Raw genomic sequence first — 24,255 nt, 5'->3', positions numbered from 1 at the left:
TTTATAAACACCAGGAAGCGTTGTATTTTTCAATACTTTCTTTGTTGATGATGTTAACCTTGTGTCAAGAAGGGTTCTTTTTCGGTTAGACATAAAGTAAGAAATAAAGTAAGGAACACATGTATAATGTATGCATTTCCTTGCATCCCTACATAAACAGCAAACGATTTAGTAACGCAAAGTTAATTCTTTTATTTCAATGTTAGACTGTTTACAGGTTTCAGCACTCTCTCCTACATAGTCTAAGTAAATGTTAGGTGATTAGGGTAGTTAGGGGATTCAAGCGATCGTTAATGCGTAATCTGAGTGCTCCTTCCGAGAACTTAAGCAGTGTTCATTTTTTTCCCTGTTGTGCTGGTAAAGCAACACAAATCAAAAGACAAAGATAAAAGAATCCAAACACAAATGTCACGTGAACCAAAATTTCAACTTTGTAAATAATAATTGTGCGCTGAAAAATTGTTGCTAAGGTTCGCCAACTAGTAATTAGACCATCGACTCTGTGGATGGGATAGGATTTGAATTTTTATGAGCCCTTCAGCAAGTTAGCCCTTCACGTGACTAAGGGATGACGTCCCTCGGCGAGCACACAACCCGGAAAAGGAAGAGAGGAAGGAAAAGAAGAAGTAAGTAGAAGAGGAAGTCACGGCCCGTAAAGAACGAAAACCCCAGAATTTGCCTGAAGGAAACCTTGAAATAACCTGTCACGATGGCTGGCCTCGGGGATCGAACCTCGGGCCTCCCGAATGCGAAGCCGTTACGCTACCACTGCGGCACGTCTGCTCGTTATTGATTCCAACATATTGTTGGATGAATTTACTGTTTGGTTGTCTATTGTTTCACTATCTGTGTCATTCATTTTGTTCCGATATACAATTCGGCCGCTTCTTAGACAAATATAATTAGTCTGGCTCAATCTTTATCTTTTTTTTTTTTTATTTTACACTAAGCTTCAAAAAACGATGTTTTTCAGTCTCGGGTTTTTGGCACCATTTTTTACAACGAAGTAAAAATAATTAATTCGCACTGGTTCTTCGTTATTGCTTGTTTGAGCCACTAAAACTTCATTATATATCAGCTATATATTTATTTTAATAATCCACACTGATCAACATATATAACTCCTTACAAACTTATTTTTCAAGATGTTCACTCTACTACTCTTTTTTTTAAAACTGAGGAACTATATTTTTTTATATAGTTGTCATGCCAACGACATATCCAAAGTCTCATTATTTACAACATCTCAATATCCTTTTTTTTATATATTAACATTATAATTGTTTTCTTTCTCTTCTTCTGTTATTAAAAATCAGCCAGCCTAGTACAAAATATACAATGTACCGTTGTACTTTCGATGGAAAAGACAAAATTGTACCAGGTGGCGTAAGCAGATACAGACTGATTCTGTTTAGAAAGAAGAGAGCACAAGCTATTGCTATTTTGGGGGGGGGGGGGAAGAATGGTAAATTTGGGGAATTTCGCCCAAGGACTTGTGAAGGATGGGCACCGCTGTGTCTACTTTAAGGGTTACATATATTTATGATACAGCCTAGTAATACTATTTCGTAAACCAATCTTCTACACATTTCGGTTCACGGTATCCTTAAGGTAACTCAATGTTTCGATGATGCCGTAAGTTAGAACATAGGTGTACGAAGACCTATACATAAATAAAGGCATAAATACATAAACGTCGTTCCACCTGTCTATTGGCTAAGGCGCACTCCTTTGGTACACGAAGTCGCGAATTTGATCCATGGTGAAAGAACATTAAAATTCGAACTGCATAACGTGGTTTGGGTTGCACCCTAGGTTGTAGATTAGTAGTTGGCAAACTTATGAAACTTCTGAGCAACCGTACCGTTTTTAAATCCTACTTTGAGCTACCAACCGAACGAACTACTAACATTTTAAAAACAAATCTTACATTTGTTTATGGAGGAATCAAGATTAACCACCCGAAGCATTAACGCGATCTACCGAAAATGTAGGCCTACCCGCGAGCTAATAGTAGCTCGCGATCGACGGTTTGGCGATCACTGCTATAGGTCCACATCTCATATAGCTTCGGTGTTGAAACAACTGGCTAAATTTCAACAAGCACATCAAGCACATATATAAATTGGATATTTTAACAATGACTTGCATATTTTAAAAACGCAAGAATTCTTCATGATGTAAACTGAAAATCCAAATAATTGTAACCATACTTACGACATTTCTAAACTTAAGTATTATTCTAGTGAAACGTTCAAAATATTTCGCGGCGCCGTTTTAAGGCAGCCCAGGCACACTAAAGCGTCGCACGGTGGGTCGAAAACGTGTAAAAAGCTTTTTCAGGCCAGTCATCCTGAATGAGGTTTTCCTGGGTTTTCCCCATTCACACCGGGCAAATGCCGGGGTGGTACCTAACTTATAGGTCCCAGGCCTCTTCCTTCCTTCCTTCCCTTTCCCCAAATGGTGTGCTCGCCGAGGATCGTCATCCCTCAAAACGTGACGGGCTAATATGGTCATAGATACCGAAAGCCCACAAATTAAATCCTAAATCCTAAACCAAGGCGTCGCAGTGCACAGTTTGGGAAATTCTGTCTAAGAAAAGCGATAACAATACATGGAAACTTGTTCCAATTTAAGAGAACGTGTTTTTATGGAAGAGGGACTAAGTGCTATTTAAAGGAAACTTTCCACACGTCGGTGGTAACTGACACACGACCATCACGGATAACATTTGTTAAAAAATATAAAAGAAACAAAAAATAGTTCCAGAACGGAGATGAAATAAAATACAAGTAGAAAGAAAGTCGTGACTGGTTTAATCTTAAGTTATCCTGTAATGGAACTACATAAAACAATTCGCTCAGTTAATTTAGATAAGGATTTCACGCAGCGTGATTCTACCAGATCTCGTTATTCCATATTCATAGTAAATCATACAGTTATGCAGTGCCTTGAAATGTTTATCTTTGGTCTGAATATATTGAAGACAAGAGGTGCGTCAGTCAGTACGTCACGTGTTGAAAAAACAACTTAAAGGAAAGAACACCACATTCAAGTACCTATTATCTGTATGACACTGCTTATTTACTCTAAACTCAAGGATATACGAGAGCATTATAATGACGATTTGAGAATATTCTCATGTATCCTCTAGTTTACAGAATAAATCATAAATAATCACACAGTACGAACACAAAAATTATGCCAACAAAATACTAAAGGAAAAAGAAACTATATCCAACTGACGATTTCCGCTGTCTTATATAGCTTACTCTATGGCTAATAAACCCACAACTATACCGCTCTTGAATCAAAAGTACGGTAATGATTCTATCTTCCTTCAGGGCAATCAACCAGAATTGTTGTTACCCACATCCCTCTGGCTCATTTTATGTCAACCGTCTACCTTTATAGACTTCTGTGCTATGCTATGTATAAATATAGAAAGTGTTATACAGGGTGTTAGAAAAATTTGTCACGATATTTTGGGAAAAGATATCTCACAGCAAAATAAGAAAAAAAAAGTTCATATGGACCTGTGGTCGAAAGTGCATAGTTTTGTAGTCATAAGGTGCCGAAAACGTGAAAAAATGAACTTTAAAGGTCCATAGTTCCACTATTATAGGACCGATCGTAGTGGGATCAAGACATCACTGAGGAACTAGTATCTGAGCTATCCAAATATCCATATTTCAGAACCTCCACTACTTGCAGAATCATTTTGAGAGAGGCTGTTTGGGAGTACTTAATCACTCTCCACCTACCTCTCCAAAAATTGGTATGCAAGTACTGGAGTATTCTTAAACATGGAAATTTGGATAGTTCACATACCGGTTTCTCAGTGATGTCTTGTCCCGACTACGATAGATCCCATAGTATCGGAACTAATGAACTTTTAAAGTTTACATTTTCGGCCCCCAATAACTCCGAAATCATTCACTTTTGAGCACAGGTCCATATGGATTTTTTTTTCTTATTTTGATGTGAGGAATCTGTTCGGAAAATACTGTGACACATTTTTGTAATACCCTGTAGAACGGCTATGTCCGTCTGTCTATCTGTCGATAGATATCAAAGCAAAAACAGTAAGAGAGAGAAAGAAACTGTTATTTTGGAATTGATTCCTCGTCCCAAGGTTAGGTCCCGTCTCCTCCCTTAACATTCTATTTAAACCGGAAGTGGCAAATATCAACGAATCTGGGTGTGATGTTGATCACCATAGCACAAAAGATAATAGGCAGCGATTTTTTTTTTCATTTTTAATCCATTCAGTGTCTCTAGAATGAATTCCTTCTCCGCCATTATATCTCTACTAAAATATATATAAAACTACATGAACTGACATAAATTAAAGGGGTACTTCCGGTTGACGTGGAAAGTTGAAATTTGCCATAATTGTAGCTTTCCGGGACAAACCAACAGAAAATTTGCCAAAAGTGAATACTTTTAATTTTTAAGGGTTCTAAAGGAGGGATGAAGAATTTCCCCATCTTATTTAAATAGGCCTTTTATTCCCTATAATCTCATGTTTTAGGTACTTGGAATTGGAATATAAACTTGAAATTCAGTATGCTTGTACGTTTTCGTTAGCATTACCTAAGTGAATCAGTAAAAATAAAAAAATCCAACTTTAGTGTGTTTTTATGGGTAACTGAAAAATCTTTCCCATGTTATTTATATGGGACGTCTTCTATATACCAAAATGTTTAGGCATTTCCAGCAGCATTAGCATGATGAAATTTGGCCTGATCGTAGCCTTCCGGGACTAACCGACAGGAAAATTGCCAAAAGTGATAATTTTCAATTTTTAAGGGTCTAAAGGGGAATGAAGAAATTCCCATGTTATTTAAATGGGCGTTTTCTTGGGATACAAAATGTTATATTTTAGATAGTTAAAATAGGAAATGAAATTTGGTATTGTGGTTTTAAAAGGTTCGAGGCCGTAGGCCGAGCATTGGTGGGAGTGTGGGAGCAAAGCCCCCAGCTGGTCAAATTTAAGAAATATGAAGAGCAAATGCATGAAATTCACTGTTGATGCAAAGACTAATACATAAGAGATGCGAGGCCGTAGGCCGAGCAAACGCTGGGGTCTGGGGGCGTAGCCCCCACCTAGCCAAAGGCTAGTATCTACTAAAACTGAAGTGTATAAATTCACTGCCACTTCCGTTGTCAGTATTGATCTTCATAGAGCAAAACTTTTTGATGTGGATTCATAAATGACTTTTTGATATGGATTCTCCGTCCGAAGAACAAGTTTCATTTCGACTTCTATCCTTTTATTCAAATCGGAAGTTCTGGAGTTCTAAGAATTTTGGTTCCAACCCTGATAGCCATTGTGAGAAAATATAATCGATAGGTGGAGGCAATTTTTTATGTGGATCTTGCGTCTGAAGAACACGTTCTATCTCTGACCTTAACTCTTCATTACATCCGGAAGTTACACAGGGTACGCCAGAAATCCTGACCGTTTTAAAAATACAATATCACTTCACGGAAAAGCGTAAATATTTATTTTTCACAAAGATACATTCTTCTTTTCATGGAGAATTAACATGTTCCATTTCTTGAAAGTAACGTTTCGTAATTGTACCCATTTAACATACTTCCGTAGTCAGTGAGAGAAAATGGCCCAGAAACGACAGTTCTGTTTGTTCACATACTCGAAACCTCACCTGATATCAGTTATCTGTGTATTATATGTTCAACTTGTAGAAGCTCCAAGAACAAGCTGCAAGATTAACATTGTTTCATCTTGTCCTGTTCAGTAAGATCATGAACAGCTTTGATTTTGTACGAATGGTAATAAAGATCTTCATGTAGGATTCGGCGAATGCTGGTATTTGCCAATGCAAGTACACGATTGCTTGCCGCCGAGCTCGCCGTTGAGGACTATGCACGATCAGGTCCCATACACGATTCACGTTTTCCGGTGTACGTACCGAATGAAGATGCCCTGCAGGTTAGCTGTCCATCACAGTTCCGTCTTGACGCCACTTCGATACCCATAAAAGTAGTGTTGAGACTAAGGGCATAACATCCACCGAATTTGCGTCGAAAGTTGTGTTGTGTAGCCGTGATAAATTCTGTCTTTATAAACTCTACCGGCGCAATACGGTGTTGCACAGACCAACGCTAAACCTCAACTGAACCAGTGATACCAACCTGAAACAATATGAAATCCCATGTCAAGAGGCAAAAAGTCCCATTTTACGTGTGAATTTCCCACGGTATACTAATTAAAAGTATGCTGTAATATTAAAAATTAAATTTCTTTGTGTTAGTCACTTTTTACAATACCTAAATGAATAAGCCGTAAATTTCGATCTTCTCGAAAAATCGCATATATGCTGCTTATTATCCCTTTCCGAGAAAATAAGGTCAAAAACTCACACGATAAGGGATTTTTCCCACAGGTTGGCATCACGGGGTCAACTTCAGCTGACCAAGACAGTGACTGTAGTGGCGCGTATTATGACAGTGTTGTTTAGTAGGTGTCCTGAAAGTAGAAGAATAAAAAGCGTCATGTTTTTCTGGTGCACCTTCTAGATTTACTCCTTCCGGCTCCACTACTTAATTCCCATAGTTCGGAAATCTACTACAGTTTCATACGGTGAAACGAAACTCAGTTGTTTCTTGGTTCGAGTCGAACATCTCTTTCCTACACTCATCTCGGTTTTAACAGCGTATGATATTCAATGACCTGTAGCTGTAGTTATCGTAGATTTCAAATTGAGAACCTTTATCCATTTATTTGTATGCCTTCATCCAATTACAAGCATACTGTATCTGTTTTGCACTAAATCTCAAAGAACAAATAAACCAGTTGAGAAAGAAAGAGTTCAAGAAACCTTGTTAATAACTTACAATACTATTCACGAATTATCGTACAACAACTAGAAAAACATTTTAACAAAGAATCACGTTTCTTTCTTGATAGTAATGTTTTAAATCGCCAATTGTATAAGTTAGTCTATTTTATGAGACAGCTTGAATCTGCTAGAGCCGCGCCCACCCTGAATATATACTCCCCAACTATGCAACACACAATGAATTTATTTCGGCGCCGTTAAAGACAAATACCACGTACACAAAATAAATCAATGGACTTTTTTTTCTTTCAACTCTCTTTGGCTACTTAACGGAAAACTTGAAAGTAGCTGAAAACCTGTCCACAATTTACAATTGTCGCGTTGATGAAGTATACGTAATATGTTGTTATACTATCTTATAAATTTCCGTCTTAGTTTCCAGTACAACAGAACACTCCATTTCTCCAGACGCTTAATTTGTTCTGTTCTGTAACGCTGTGCATTAATCAACGTCGCTTTAATTTCACGAAGTTCCGCTAAATATCAATGCCAACGATATATTCAGCTGCAACAAAACAAAGTTACTTTCTAAATATTATATATACCATCAATCTTAGTTAACAGAACTAAAAGAGATAACAACTGAAACTAAAGCACAGTAATACTTGACTTACACTTCCTATTCCTTTTGCATCATTAAAGCTACAGAAATGTACATTATTTGAACAAAGGCATTAATTGAACAGATATTCCTTTCAAAGCAGAGGCGAATGCCAAAAGCAACTTCGGCAGAGAAGCGTTGCGTTGATGCTGCCACCAGCATCAAAATAAAAATAATTTTACGTTAAATTCGATGTTTTACAAAATACTTTCTGATACAGAATAAGAAACTCACGGCGAGTGATTGTTTACTTTCAACAAAACTGCTTTGTTACTATAATATTTAAGTTTCTATGCTTTCAATTGGGCTATATTTATCTCCCTAAATAACAGAAGGGATAAGAGATGGCGCTGTAACCACAAAGTATTGGAGAGCTTTGCTCTGTTTTTATTAAATTTTTACTATTTACATTTCAATATTTTTGACAATTTTGTTATTTGTTACAATTTTAATATACTGTGATTCAATTTCAATATGTTCCTGCGCCGCTTATCCTTCCTTATTACACTAACAGTGTGAAAAACAATTATAATTAAAACAGGCTAATTCGGCCATTTTGGCACGAGCCATCTTAATACATAATCTTATTTCAAACAATTTTCATTTAAAACAAAATTAGTAAAACAGTCCACAGGGCTCTAAGGCCGGAACTTCCTTTATATAAATCTCTCGTAAGGGAGGTAACTGGAACTAGAATAACAGAAACATTATAGTTTAATATGAACACATTTTATGTTCAGTAAACGAGTGAAATTCATGTGAAATCAAATACATACAGCGATGTACTTAAAATGGAACGTATCTTCTTACCCATGGTGTATTCGATGAAAATGACTTGTAGAAGGACTATGTCCAATGGCATCTACTAACGAGATGATAATTTCACTTATCTATAGGAAATCCCGTTTTTGGCAGTTAATGATACAAAAGATGAATATTGAATGAAATGTGTAACTTGTAATTGATGGTACCACAGTGACGTTGAGGAGAAAAATATCTGAGTAGGCTCCTATCTATCTATCTATCTATCTATCTATCTATCTATCTATCTATCTATATATATATATATATATATATATATATATATATATATATATATATATATAGTGTTGATTTATGTAGCTAAAATTCACTTGTGAAATCCTCACACCTAAACAAGAAAAAAAAGTTTATATAAACATAAGGCGAAAAACGCGTTGTTTCAAAGTTAGGAGATGCCGAAATCGAGAAAATTGTAACTTTCAGGCTCCCTAGCTCGAAAACTATGAGAGATATCAAAGGCGGTTAAGCAAATATTAAGAGGAACTAGTACGCTGTATATCTAAATAATGTTTCAAAGTTAGAACGTATCGGCGCAACGAATTTTACAGAGTGGGCTGCGGTATATGTTTTGCTCTCCCATATCTCTCTCTACAATCATGTGCGGCGGTACAACCCAAGTATATTACCTCAGTCACATAAATCACTCCTACTCCACTAAGAAAAATGCAGCAAAATGAATCCTTTGTTACGTAACGCAACTGTCATCATAGCCAGTGCCGGAGCTAAAGGGTGGACTGGGGTGCAGGCTCCCGAGCTCAAACACTTAAACATTATACTGACTCCCTTTCTCAGTTCAAACCAGGGTTGGCTGGTTTAAACCAGCTGTTTTTTTTTTTTTTCTTTTTTTTTTTAACTGGTTTAAACCAAAAAGCGAAAAATGTTCGTAAAATCTTGATGGGCACACTATAACTGTCACCAAGTTATAGAAGTATTTTAGTGGAACCACGAACAGCGACCAAAGGCGATTACAACACATTTGTGGGTTATCACGTTTCACTACCGTATATTATTCGTATTATATTCACACCTAAACTCCCCATTCATTACTCAAAGGGATTACACTACAAAAGCAACTTTCAAAAGCAAAGTTCATGATTGTATCTTATGTGATTTCTTTATACTTTATTATTATATTATGCAGTTGCAATCAAAGAAAAATTCTAAATATTGTTTCGTTCTAATAATGTTTACTATTGACAAAATACATCGAAATGCCGTACTTTGGGGGGGGGGAGGGTCATACAAACCGCACGAGAGGTATTTATTGAAATCAGAAGTATCTTTGATATCTATTTATGTATAAATGGGTCAAAGTGGACTTAAATAATTCGTATCTTTATTCACTTTTCGTACTGATACGCCAATTAAGTCGTTGTATTTCTTTAACTTGGACTAATAAAACTCGAGTGAACTAACTTGGACTAAATTAGTTCTTCTGTACTCTGCAGTATTTTGAAATTGTCCATATGTAAATCTGTATAATGGTTTCACTTGTTCAACTATTTATCTTTTTGTTCTTCTCAAATGACTCTTGACAACTATATTAACAAGTATGTAAAGATCAGTACAACGTATTTTTATCAGGAATCCTTCGTGAGTGAAACGGCAGACGTATCGCAGTTGTGGCCAATTAGTCCCAGTTTCGAGCCCAAATGAAGACAATTTCCCTCGGATGTAAGCCGAGAAGCGGTTGGATTCCGCTTTAAGCGTTATGTGACCCCTTCCAACATATCTCGGTTGTTGCATAATAACACCAAGGCGAAACAAACTTATTTCTGTCCATATGTGATATAAATACATAGAGCAAAGTATTTAAACAAAAAAAAAACTGGTTTAACCAAAAAAAACGGGTTTAAAACCAAAAAAAACTGTTTTTTTTTTCAATAAAAACCATGGTTTTTGCCAACACTGGTTCAACCCCATTACTAACTTCCCTTCTCAATAGTGACTATGTTACTATTAACTAAAATATTTAAAAATTTACTGTTAGATAAATACTAGCAGAATACCCGTTCTTCGTACGGGGAGAATATGTTTCTTTTGCAGATAATTCAGTGGATTTGGATTTAAAGGTCATCGGAACCCCATATATACATATATATATATATATATATATATATATATACAGGGGCGGATCCAGAATATGATCAAGGGAGGGGCTAAACCACATTTTGCCGTTTTATCCTGTGTAAAGCAGGATTGAAGCCCATTTTATCCAGTGTATACCTGAGCGTCAAGGGGGGGGGGCTATAGCCCCTATAGCTCCCCCCTTAGATCCGCCACTGTATATATATATATATATATATATATATATATATATATATATATATATATAGAGAGAGAGAGAGAGAGAGAGAGAGAGAGAGAGAGAGAGATTAAAAATAAATATTTTATATATCAAACGTTTCGACTCTTCTTATAAGACAAAAACAAATATGGATAATCCCTAAAGTACCAATCTTAATACATGGGCTACTAGAAACAAATCGTTTACTATAGCGAGTTTGGAAGATATGTTTATTACAAAATTACTTTATAATTCTTTTGTTTGTATATTTATTTTCTGTTGAAAAATATTTTCACGTAGTTTAAATGGAACGAAGGCAACGATCATTCTAGATTTTGAAACTTGGTACACATATGACTGGAAATAATACTGCGGAGTAAGATATCCCTAACACCCCTAACACCCCTAGGAATGAGAGCATTTTCAATATTTTTTCTCTACTCTGAAAGACACGTTGACCCATTGGCGTAATGGTCTTTGGCGCCCTTAGACAAAATTCCTAGTGGCGCCCCCTCATTCATCGAATAGGGCAATGCATGACCATCTAAAACTTACGCGCACGCGCCACATCCCACACATTATATCCCACATGGGACTAGTTTTGGGCAGTGTTGCCAACATGAGATTTTTTTCTGCTAAAACAGGGCTTAAAATTCGCTAACTGCAGAAAAAAAGAGAGAAAAGTAATCACGTCTACAAAAATACTAAGTAATATTGCAATCGGTATTTAAAAAGATCAACTAATTATTACTCTCCAATAATATTGAGATTAGAGCCAATACGTCAGTATCCTCCTCATTCATTTAACATTACATCATCTTAGTCAATATCAGGGACGGACAAAGGAAAAATTTTCACTCGGCCAAAGTGTCTTTCTTGCCTCCCCCCTCCTAGTCCTAGCTTATATTTTACATTTTATTACAGTGATTTTAGAAAATACGTTCGAAGATTTATTTTGGGGCGCTGCTTTGGGCGCCCCCTGACGTTGGCATCTCTGGCAGTTTCCTTTTCCCGACCCTTGATGCTTGTGCTTGGTTCTATGTAGCCGCACTACGTCGCAATTGTGCTGTGCCTCATGGTAACACTTTTTAACTCCACGTTTTAATCCAGATCTTATAGGTCATACAATTTATTACACAATCTGCAGAAGTAAAACAATGCTAAGCTGTTTCGGTTTAGTTAACTGATTCATATGTGTTGGGGTGCGCTGAATCCAGGAATGACAACCGTTTTGTCCTGGGACGTCTGGGTTTCGAACAAACGGGTGGTCATTGTTGAACAAAAATATGAACACAAATATGCGATTTACAGAAACACCATCAACAGCGTAACACAAATTAATGTACAGAAACACGCACACACGTGAAGACAAAAAAGTAATACCACTCCCAATCAGACTGCTTGTGAAATCGTCTTTTTTCTTTAAATTTCGTTTGGAGCTTACCCTTTTGTAGGTGACTGCTGGAAGATCCCTAAACATCCAGCAGTACTCTGTCATCATCGTAACACTCCAGATTCCCTCATACCCTCGTCCCATTTCTTTGAGATCTTGACGGAAACGCTCCCCCTACTCTTCACTCACTCTCCCACATTGTCAGTAAAGTAGTCAAGGTGAGAGTTGAGGAAACGGACTTTTAAGCTCATTGAGCAACCAAGCTTTCGGAACGCGTGCAACATTTTCCCACCATTTCCTTGTACTGTGGGTCCTTTCGGTTTTCCAAAAACGTTTTGATGACCCCAGTAAAGGCAACCCAAGCCTCTTTTTGAGTTGGAGTCATTGAACTGATGTGGTCTTTGTCGGATATGAGTTTTCTAATATCAGGGCCAACAAAAACTCGCGTACTCGTAGTATTTGAGCAGACAGAACTACTTACCAACGTTTTACAAATCTAAGATGTAATCTTACTAAATTCGTTTTATAAACAGGTTTTTTTTTTTTTTTTTTTTTTTTTTTTTTTTTTTTTAATATCTCGTACTATCATTTATGACACATTACATGTGTCAGTGATCCCCATCCGGACCGCGTACATGTATTTTCATGTTTCGGGGAGCACAAATACATTTAATCTTCCATGTTCATTTTTATTTTCGTGTGATGCATTTGCAATTTAGCGATTTCCAGCTACCTTTTGACCACGTTACATTTCGATTGTGCAAAAACTTGACGTCCCAGCAAGAAACGGGGATCATTTTCGACTTCGGTGCACTCAGAAGTGTAAAAATCAGCTAAACTTATGCAAACAGCTTTTGGTTGCAAATCTGTGTTATTGTTGCGCAGGAGAATTTTATTTAAAGTTAGTAAGCTCAGTACATGTAATGTAGGAGTGATATCGTATTAATACAGGAGGATTAATTTCTTAATCATACAGTGCTATAACCTCGACGAGTTTATAGTAATGCCAATAATTTGATACGCAAATGTAATAAACTGCGAGCGAAGTGAGATAGAATTTTCATTCTTGCCATGTTCGGAAATGATGGGTTCCATTTTATAATTTGTTTCTTTTTTTATTAAAAACCTGGGGCACTCCCTTATACTAAAACGCCCTGCGCTCGTAGGCAATGCCTACCCTATTGCTACGCCACTGCGTTGACTGTTGTTTGTAATTACATCACGGAAAAGTGGCTCAACAGTTTGAAATGAGTTTTGGAACATTGTTAGTATCTACTTCGAGCTACTTTCTTGACAAGTTATTTCGATTAAAGAGCGCATTCTAAAGGGGTAGGGAGTTCGTAATTTATACCAAAAATACAGTATCTTATGAGTTTCTATCATTATACTTTCATTGAGATGCGCATCTTAAGGTGAAAGAGAGTTCAAATATTATCTATAAACTTGATCTAATTTGCAAGTGTAACTTAATTAATGTAACATACGTCGATTCCTAACACCGAGACAAGCAAATAAGATCCTATCAACATATGGCATATTGACAAAGTTAACGAGGGCCGAAAACGTGGGAGCTGTACCGAAAAGTTCTAAGCGGTAGATATTGACATACAAAGTGACACAAACATATATTCGTCGGACACATTACAGGAATATTCAGTGTCCGTCATGGACAGCAATGCATGCATGACAACACCGGATCATGGGTTGACGGAGATACCTGGGCCATGGCGAACAGTTGCACAGGCGTTACGGATACGCTGTTCCAAGTCATTAACAGGAGTAGAATACATCACACTTTTAATATGCCCCACAGATGAAAATCCAATGTATTTAAGTTCGGAGACCTGGCAGGCCAATGCACTGGATAACAACGTCCAATCCAATGTTTTGGGCAGTTGTTGTTCAACCACCAGTGGACATTCACAATGAAGTGCGCGGGAATCCCATCATACCTACCCTATGTTGCATGATGGACATCGCGAAGAATCGCCAAGGGAACATTTTCCAGTAATTCGGGCAGTGTATCCTGCAGGAAGATCAAATACTGTGCTCCATTCAATCTTCGAGGTAGAATGTACGGGCCGATCAGTTGATCATGGACAATACTACGCCATAGATTGAGTCAACTGGTATTGATAATGAGTGACCGTATTATCTCCCCACGTGTGGTATGCATGTTGACGATATCATTCCTTCCAAATGTGACCTCGTCAGTGAACAGCACTGATGCCTCAAACAGCATGGTAATGATGTGTTGAAAGAATCACTGGTAGAATGCTTCACATGGTTGGAAATTCGATTCTCTCAGTCCTTGTACCATTTGCAGGTGGTATTGGTACAAGGCATTTTCATGTAATGTACGCCACACAGTCATGTGATTAACATGCATTTCAGGCTAAGTTCTCTCGTACTCGTAGCTGGAACATTGTCCACAGCTTTTAACACACGTTCGTCCGTAACAGGTGTTCCTACACGACAGAGTCGACTAGTATCCCTGTTTCACACATGCACCGATAAATTGCAGCAAACATCTTGTATTACACTTGGCGTCTGTTAGGTAAACGTTCCTGATAGAGTCGTCCGTAACGGGTTAACATGCTTTTAAATGGTCCATGTGAACTAGAGAAGAGCTTTTCCCAAATTTCTGAATGACCGTCGTAAATGTCGATAGACGCCTTTCTATTGAAATTGATTAAAATGCATGATCTATGCTTCCACAGTTATCATGGTGCACCACTGAAGTGTCATCTTGATCGGACATATAGATAAAATTCAAATTATGTACCATAATGACGAATGAAACGGTAATGATTTATTTTAATTTCCGTCATCAAGTCGTTGAAACTGCAGTCTGTCCATTTCCAACATTAACTGCCAGCTCATTATTATTATTATTATTATTATTATTATTATTATTATTATCTGCCGTTTGTTCACAATATTAGCTATTGATATGCCACATTGACTTGATCCCTAGTCTTCCGTTGCAAGCGCTGCTATCGGCTGACGGAATTCCACTTGCATCCTCTCGCTTAGCAACAGCTGAACCCTTATTGGCTCAACGCGTGGGTGTGTGAGAGTGTGAACGTTAGTTCGCATTTTTGCCACGGCTCAAGACATTTTGGCAGCACAATAGTTTATATTCTTACCTTTTACTGAATAAATAAAGTAGGAAGAACCTTAGCATTTTGGCATAATAGGGATAAGAAGAAAAGAAAAGAGCACTGTCGCTCACTGGTAGAGTTCTCATTTGTGGTGCAAAGGATTCCTGGTTCGATCCAAGGCCAAGTGAGTTTGTAGTGGACAATATCGTGTCCGTGGGTTTTCTCAGAGTTCTCCCGTTTCCTTCCACATTCTCCTTCCAACAATTATTTAATCATAGCCACAAAAAAAAATCAAGTTCTGTGCAGAGGGCCCCAGGGTATGGATTCTATGTATTTTGTTACGCCGAATCCAAATTTCGAAACCCCCGAATGATTTGACTGTCATTTTTTTTTTTTTTTATGGGCGAAAAACATGAGCGATTTTGGATAGAGAGGATACAATAAAACAAACGTGAAAGTATGAAAAATCTATATAAATGCATCATCTGAATATTAACTAACGTAAGATATACAGTAAACAACTGATCTAAAATTGTCTTGTAACACATTTTTAATTGTTAAATGTAATATTATTCCATATGAGACGTTCCCTGTGCATAGTAATATGATCTTATTAAGACTATTATATTACTGTATTAAAAACAGAAAAGTTATCTGTGTGTGCTTAAAAATGTATTTGTAAGAATGAAAAAAAGTTGAAATCTCACTATGCAAATAATTTATCCCAGGAGTCTGAGGTTCATACTCTGATGCTTCGAATTATAAGAGGCCAACACTTGTAAGGAAATGTTTCAGCCTCTGTTAATTACCGTATTTCAGAGTACTTACAGTGAACCAAATAAGGTCAATTTATGATAAATGAAGGCGAAGATGCCATTTCAGATTAATCAGTATAAAGTCGAATGTTTATTCTGGAGTTACATTAAAACATCATTTGTAATCATATTATTATTATTATTATTATTATTATTATTATTTGAATGATTGTAATTTCATATCGCAAAAGTTTTCTGAAAAAATGTCTGAGAAATAAAATGTTCTATACATAAATCTAATGTTAAAGAAATATCACAAACAGAAGAAACTATCGATAAGTCACGGACTATGACCGAATTTTGTTTGTATACCATTACATAACGGTTTGTACAACATAATAGGAACAGTTATGTACTCTGTGAACCACCAGATAATGCTGACTAGTCAATCGTTTGGCTTCGCATATACATCAAGTTTAGAATGAACTTTTTGAGATCATAAATATTCCTGTGGAAATCAGACAAAAAAGAAAAAAACAGCATTTTAGAATTATCTCAAATAAATTAATAACGTCTTTGTTGATAATATTAGCTAAGATATTCCTACTCTTGTTAAAAAACAAATAAATTTCAAACGAACGTTTTAGCAAAACAATTTTGTTTCGCACTTTCGCAAGTCGCTTGCTTACTTCTAGACTGAGAACAATGCACAATGGAGGCTCGCAGGGCTTCGGGGCCCACAGCGAAGCAAATGCCAAGAACTATAGGTTACAAAAAGTGAGCTGAATACGGAATATCCATTTCCCTGAACAACATTTTTTACTTTAGAAAAGAAAAATATGCTCTGGGTGAAAATTCATCCATTCTAGCAACATCAGTTTACAAAATCATCTTAGCACTCGAAGGTTAAGAGAAAATAATTTTTGCTTTTTTTGATGAGTATTAATTTTAATTGTAATTTTATTATATTCCACGGATTTATTAATCATTGTCTTGTACAGGGACATAATATAGTGGGAAGTTAATGGGCATGGGAAGGGGACCCAAAAATAATCCTGCAGGGGGGGCCAACATTTTTGCGTTACGCTACTGACAATGCACTATTAAAAAATCCCCCCTGCTTCTAGCCTTATGGTGAAGTGTTCCTTACAGGTTGATTAGGTATAATTGACTGGAGCATACTATCCACTGCTTATCTCGAATCGTCGCTCTTATTTGTAATTTCTTACACTTTCTATATACACATAGAAGTACAGAATGAATGTTATAACTGAACTTTAGATTCCAAGGTACTTCTTCCATTCTTTAAAAACTGTGAACAACTGTAGCAAATTTGTGGTATAGTGATGTGACTGAACTGAATAAGACCACGAAGTAAAAATCACGAACCTGGAAGTATGAAATACGTATCCATGTAAAAGCGTCGCTCAACCATATGACGATTAATTAGCGCATACCGTAAACAACTGATTGTCTTTTGACACATTTTCAATCATTAAAATGCACTTTATCACTTTATATAAGATCTTATGTTAGGAAGACTAACGTGTCAATATTAACAAGAATTTTAGGAATGGTCAAAAACAAAAACAAAAAATGATTAGTTTTTGGATCAGAGGCCACAAAATTTTTTAACGATCCCTATAGTGAGTTTTTATATATATATATATATATATATATATATAACGGAATAAGCACATCATACTGAGTCAAGTGATAGTTTGGGTTTGGCTACACTATATGTAGTTCTTCAGATATAAGGCGTACAAGAAAATTTTTGACTGAAATATAATGGATATTTTGCTCCAAAAAAGTATGTATATCTGTATGTAAAAAAAGAAAGAAATCTCACCTAGTACAGAGAATAATTTTTCACAGGGGTCTTAGTCGTTCACGTTTCGATGTTTCAAATCGTAACAACAGAGTTCCAAGCAAACTTTTCAATCCTTGACAATTAGCATACTTTCTAGTAATCACACTGAATCAAATAAGCCTCACTTAAGAGAAGTAAAAGCGGGAGACTCTTTTGGATTCAGTTGTACAAAATTAGTGATTATTTTATAGAGTTAGTCTGAAACACTATTTGTGATTCTCCTCTTCCTTTTCGAGTTTAACATTTTATATTTATGCAACGAGAATAAGATGACATTGATGACAATAGTGGAATGAAGAAAGTAGAAGAAAACAGAATAATAACGAGAATGGCCTTACATATCCACCATATAGAGAATTTGGCGCGGCCTGGGATCGAACCAAGGACCAAATGCATCTGGGGTTAGCGCTCTACCACTGAGCCATTACATACCCATCCTCCTTCTCCTATTATTATTATTATTATTATTATTATTATTATTATTATTATTATTATTATTATTATTATTATTATTCGAAACAAACTACCCTTTTAAAAATGACATTTCGTGAGACCATAATTTTAGATAAAAAACTTAGTTCAATCACGCGAATGAAATGATGTCAAAATGCTAAGGCATAAAAATTTTTGTTTTATATTTATCTGTGAGTAATTTTAATGGTCATATCACAGAATATAATGTAAAACCAATGACGTATGCGAGAGAGGATCAAACCACCCTTGAGCAAGATACTATGGGGAAAAAATCACGTTTCTTCTTGAAAGGATATTACTGTGTGCATGAACCCCCTTTATGAAATTCTGCGTACGCCACTTGCAAAGAAACAACATTTTTTTTATCGGATCAGAAGATCCAATATATTTCGATCAAAAATTTTCTTGTACGTCTTATGTCTGAAGAAGTATAGTGTTGCCAAACCCAAACTATCAGTTAACTCAGTATGATATGCTTATTTCGTTTAAAAAAAAAAAAAAAAAAAACTCGATTTAGAGGCCGTTCAAAAATTTTGTGGTCCCTAATTCAAAAACTAATTATTGGCCAAGATCGCAATCTTTTGGTGCATTTTTTGAATAATTCATAAAATTCTTCTTTGTACTCAATATTTAATATACAATTTTAATCATTGAACATCATCCTATAGTAGAAATATTTTGTACCATTCAATAACAGCAAACTGGGCCGCGGTGGCTCAGTGGTAGAGCGTTCACCTCTGGTGCATGGGGTCCCGGGTTCAAACCCTGCTCCCGCCAAGTGAACTTTGTGGTGGATAAACACCGTGTGCGTGGGTTTTCTCGGGGTTCTCCCGTTTCCTCCCACTTTCTTCATTCCACCATTTCATTCATTTCTCATAATCACCGTCTCCTTTAGCCTAACCGGCAAAACCTCGGGACGTAAAACTCAAGGATTTCATTTCATTTCAATAACAGCAAACTATAGTGGCTCTTGCGAAAGCGTACTTAACAATTTTGAATTCAACTTCATCAAATGTATTTTTTGCCCTTTATTTCATTTTTAAAAATCGGGGAGAGCATTTATCGTATGCGATCCACGAAACTCATCTGATTTTGATCCAATTTGACACGCTGGTAGACAATGACGAAGTTAGTATGCGTACGAAATATTATGGTGCGCAAGTCCTTGGTTCCCGGCCCACCAAAATTGGAGTTTGGAATTAGTCAGTTTCGAAAAAAAAAAAAAAATCTCTCGCTGCTATCTAGAACAAAAATACTTGGAAACTTGTTAAAACGTTATTTGAGGCATAAGAAAGTACACGCTGAAACGATTGATTAGCTATATTGTAAGTGAAATGTATACCTGTAATAAACAGTTGCTAAAATAAATAAATAAATAAATAAATAAATAAATAAATAAATAAATAAAAATTAATGAAGGTCAAATTTTACTATACGAGATCCTGGATTCGATTCTCAAGGGAAAAGCATTGACCGCAGTACAGTGGTTCAGTGCTCACTTTAAACTGTAGCTCTCGTCATATACAGCGTCACTGAGGACAATGGAATATCATAAACACAAATAAATCAATTCAATCTATTATTTCACAAATTCATTGAAGATTTATTTTTGATAGCTTCTTCGATTTTCACTATTGAGAAGATTCTACATCAATTAGCGCCATCTATGTACTGTAAGGCAAGAACAATATCCCCCCTTTTTTATTAGTCGTCTGTGGTCTTTGTGTTACAATTTACTCCTTTGCAAATTTGGTCTGAGCCAAAAATTGAAATAAACCTAGATTAATAATTTCGACTTATGTTAAAACCTTAGTGCCCACTATAATGTATAATTTTAACTTAACACCGGCAACGATAAAATAGTGACACAGTGTGATAATTCTTCACGGCGTGAGTACTAAACTTGAATCTCAAGTGAACTTAACTCTACTTCAATATTTAAGTGTTTAAAAAGTAATCATTTTGGATATTCATCTACCATGTAAAGTGAACCTGCTCTCACGGATTCAGATCTTCCAGTCTACTATTTTTTTCAAATAGTGTGCATTGAACGTATTAATTTATCTTGGCTTAGTTGTTGGCTTCTGCAAGTATTGTTACTGGAATTGCCTTATTTCTTGCTTCAATTATTATACCCCTCCAGTGGCCTGATATGCTGCATAACAAGAATTTTATGAATGATCGGGAAAAAATGCATCAAAATATTGCGATTTTGGCCAAGAATTTTAGAAATGATCAAAAAAAAAAAAAAAATGAATCAAAAGATTGCGATCTTGGTCAATAATTAGCTTTTGGATCAGAGGCCCCAAAATTTTTTGAACGGACCCTAAATCCAGTTTTCGTATTTTCTACGCAATAAGTACATCATACTGAGTTAAGTGATAGTTTGGGTTTGGCTACATTAAATGTATTTCTCCAGATACAAGGCGAACAAGAAAATTTTTGATTGAAATATATTGGATCTTTTGATGCATTTTTGAATCAGGGGCAACAAATTTTTTGAACGGCCCCGAAATCGAGTTTTCGTACTTTTTTACGGAATAGGCATATCATATTGAGTTAAGTGATAGCATAGGTTTGGCTACACTATATGTAATTCTCCAGATATAAGGCCTACAAAAAAAATTCTCCTGAAATATACAAAGATCGAATTTGAACCAGACAATAAACTCACAAGTACAAAATTCTTAATCTAGCTCTGACTGAGTTAAGCTCAAATAGGACAATGTGTATGTGCTGCAATAGTTCAGTCCTGCGCTGCCTCCTACCTGACGCCACGAAATGTCGCTAAGATGCAGGAAATTTACCAACGAGTCAAAGGCTTGGGGGGAAAGAACAATAAGTACTATAATAATAATAATAATAATAATAATAATAATAATAATAATAATAATAATAATAATAATAATAATAATACAATAAAAATCCATTAGCAAGCAAATAGGGCTATACAATATTTTTTTAAATTTTCATAAATGAAATATTCACGGATTGTTTTTCTTTGATTTTTAGTAACTTGTACTACAAGTTTTCTGAAATTTCAGTATCATGACTGTGATATAGAACACTTAATAGCTCATTTTTATTTTAAACCGTTCATGTACGTTATGTTTCATCATGTACCCAATGCGTACTTGGAACCTATTTGAATGATTTGGAATATTTAAAAGTTACATCATTAAAAAATTCGTTAAACTGGAGCCTATTCAGAATCTACCATCGATAAAACAGTATAATATTTCAGAGGTCGAAGCTAGTAGTCGGTTACCTATCTAATACTGCTTTTTAAAATACATTAACATGAAAATGCATTTAGTAAAAACAAAACTTTCTTCTTAATTTTAAAAGTTAAAATCTAGCTTCTAATTTCACCAGGAGACCATGCATGAATTCGACATAGAAATGCACATTCCATACCCTTCTTAAGTACGTCCAGAAACCAAAGAAAAAACCGTAACTCAAAGAAAAAACAGTCACAAAATGAAAAAATCTATTCCATTTTTAGATATGCTGTAAATATTGGCTTGGCGCATATAATATAGAAGCATAATAAATTTATGTTCATAGTTTGAGCACCGTATTACCTTACAATAACTACATACATGAACACTTTAATTTCCTGACTGAAATAGGGTTAAAACACCTAGTACTCATCAAATATAAAGTGTAACCTACGATTAAAGGAACATTTTTCGTAGTTACGAGAGCACAATACATAAAAACCGCACTTTAAATATAATACGTTTTATGGGGTCGGCCAGAAACTAGACATATGCCGAACTTTGTAATTCTAGAACTGCCCATATACGAAACGGTATTTAATATAATAACGGGACCAAAATAACTCATACACCGGCATTTCGCGGCATAAGTTCACACACCGGTATTTCCAGGTAATCATGTAATTTTACAAAATAATCATAATAATTAGTATATCTATTATTTGAAGTGAAGCTACGTACGTATTTAAAATACACAACAGGACTACGATATTATTTCATTGCTTACAATAATTTATAATGACTATAGCTTTAAAAAAAAAAGAAAGAAAATAATTGAAATTGAATGTCATGTGCCAAGTAGCACACGGTTCATCACATGTTAACCAGTTTCTGACTTTAAAACCTGCTTTTTGCTTTGCATATCTTATTGATATGTATATCACGATTAAAAGAAATATATTCGCGTTTTCCCTCATTAGTGCACATACGCACGAATGGTACTGAACATTACCTAAATTAATCTCCGTAAATTAGGTATGAAACATGAATGAAAATAAACATGCATACTATAATCTTAAATTAACATGTGTTCATATGTCGTGACGGACCATGCGTACCAACTGCGACTAATTAATGCTGTATTTTTTCTTCTTAAATTTCACTTTGCAAGTTCAAGGCCACTTTGTACTATATGAATGTCATTGATTTTTACATAAGCTCTAATGAAAGATACATACCTCCAATTTTATTGATTCTTCTCCATCAAATACGAAAGTTTTTAAGTTCGGTTGCAGCAGTAGATCATAATGTTGAGGTACAACTACTTGCGGTAACCTCTCAAAGGGTTTTGCATTAGGCATGTTTACAGTATGGATGCTACACACGCAAACAAATTGTGTTACAGGCACGTTTCGCTTTGAACAGCACAATACACCTGAATTGACTATTTTCTTCCGCAAAATCAACTCATTCACTGGGTACCATACGCTTGACCACGTCGAAAAACCGCACTGTTTTAAGTTACCACTGTTTCTAACTTGTACTGTTACACTGACACGTATATCAACGTACAGAAGTCTGGCGAGCCTACTATCCTGATGCTGCAGAAAATAACGGGATCCTAACAATCCGCACCTAGAAACCGGTTTAGCAGCCCTTATACGTGCACTGAGATGGCTCACAATTTTTAAGGACATAAATCGGCCTTACACTAAAAGAATGACACTATCGTCTTTATTGAAGGTGAAAGTCCAATCTTATATGACAACACTTTTGCATCTACAAATAATTATTGTGTATATAGAACCGAACACTAACAACGCACTTTCACAACACACCACGCATACTACATTACTCGTGGCAATCTTAGAGAATGATCTTTGGCACGATAAAAATACATGACAATACGGATACGTCTGCCATCTAGTAGCAATATTTTGAACTCCTCTGAACGAATAGCAAGCGCATGCACGTAACGAAGATGCTACAACATTATGAAAAAGAAGAAGAAACTAGTAGTACGATTACGTCAAGGTCGAATAACATTATTCCCGTTAAGCTGCTTTCTCAAAGCATTGAATAACTCTGTAACAGCGTTTCGTAAATGAAAGTATTTTAGATTTTTGGATTATTTAAAACTTCAGTTGTCAGTTGTTTGAATTTCAATTAAGATATCACTTACTTTTAACAATGGTTATTGCTATAAGTAATATATAAGTAATAAAAAGCAACAAACCGGTTTATATTTTAAATCACGAACTTCACTCCAGTAAAGAGTTGGTTCATTAGGCATGAGGAACGAGGCGACGCTACGAGTGTGGGAGCTGAAGCCCTCGAAAATTATTCGAGTTTGTACTAAAATAGTTTTAGGACATATAGGCCTATTCGTTGTAATATTCCTAAAGAAAACAAAAGAAAGTATTGTAGTATTGAAATAAAACGTCTATCTAGGGAGTACTTTTCAAAATCCAGGTGGAAAGATAAAATCTGGGAATACTTACAGAACCACTTTATTAATTCAGAATGGTTACATAGGGCATGTAAAGATATAAGATGGGATTAGAATGAGCTCGGGGAGCAAAATTTCCCTGAAGTATGTCTAATTCAGCCAGGTGCGCACCCAGAAATTTTTGTTGGGAGGAGTCCAAGCTTTTTGGGGGTGGAGGGTCCAATACTACAAACCACTAAGTTTATGTAGAATTGAATGGATATTATTCTGTACCCGAAATGACGATAAGTAATTGTAAAATACTTCCACCTATATTTTCAGTGGAAAAATGATGGAACTAAATACTTTTTATAAGAGAAAGAGTACAGATGAAGTGTAAGATCAAATTTTCATGCTATATCAATCAT

The 24,255-nt window shown here is 35.8% G+C and overlaps 1 protein-coding gene across 1 annotated transcript in view; it reads right to left on the bottom strand.

Annotated features, from left to right (window-relative positions):
- The window catches only part of Psa (puromycin-sensitive aminopeptidase), a 379,421-nt gene extending 356,137 nt beyond the window's left edge, over positions 1 to 23,284 (bottom strand). The window contains exon 1 of the mRNA XM_081746220.1: positions 22,638 to 23,284. Within this exon, the coding sequence (XP_081602346.1) occupies positions 22,638 to 23,096 (459 nt within the window). The 5' untranslated portion in view covers positions 23,097 to 23,284. The remainder of the gene's footprint in view (positions 1 to 22,637) is intronic.
- Positions 23,285 to 24,255: the final 971 nt, after the last annotated feature.

This window comes from Thermobia domestica, chromosome 18, assembly GCF_964235325.1.
Source record: "Thermobia domestica chromosome 18, izTheDome1.hap1.1, whole genome shotgun sequence".
Taxonomy (NCBI): domain Eukaryota; kingdom Metazoa; phylum Arthropoda; class Insecta; order Zygentoma; family Lepismatidae; genus Thermobia; species Thermobia domestica.
This window is presented reverse-complemented; position numbering and strand designations above follow the sequence as displayed.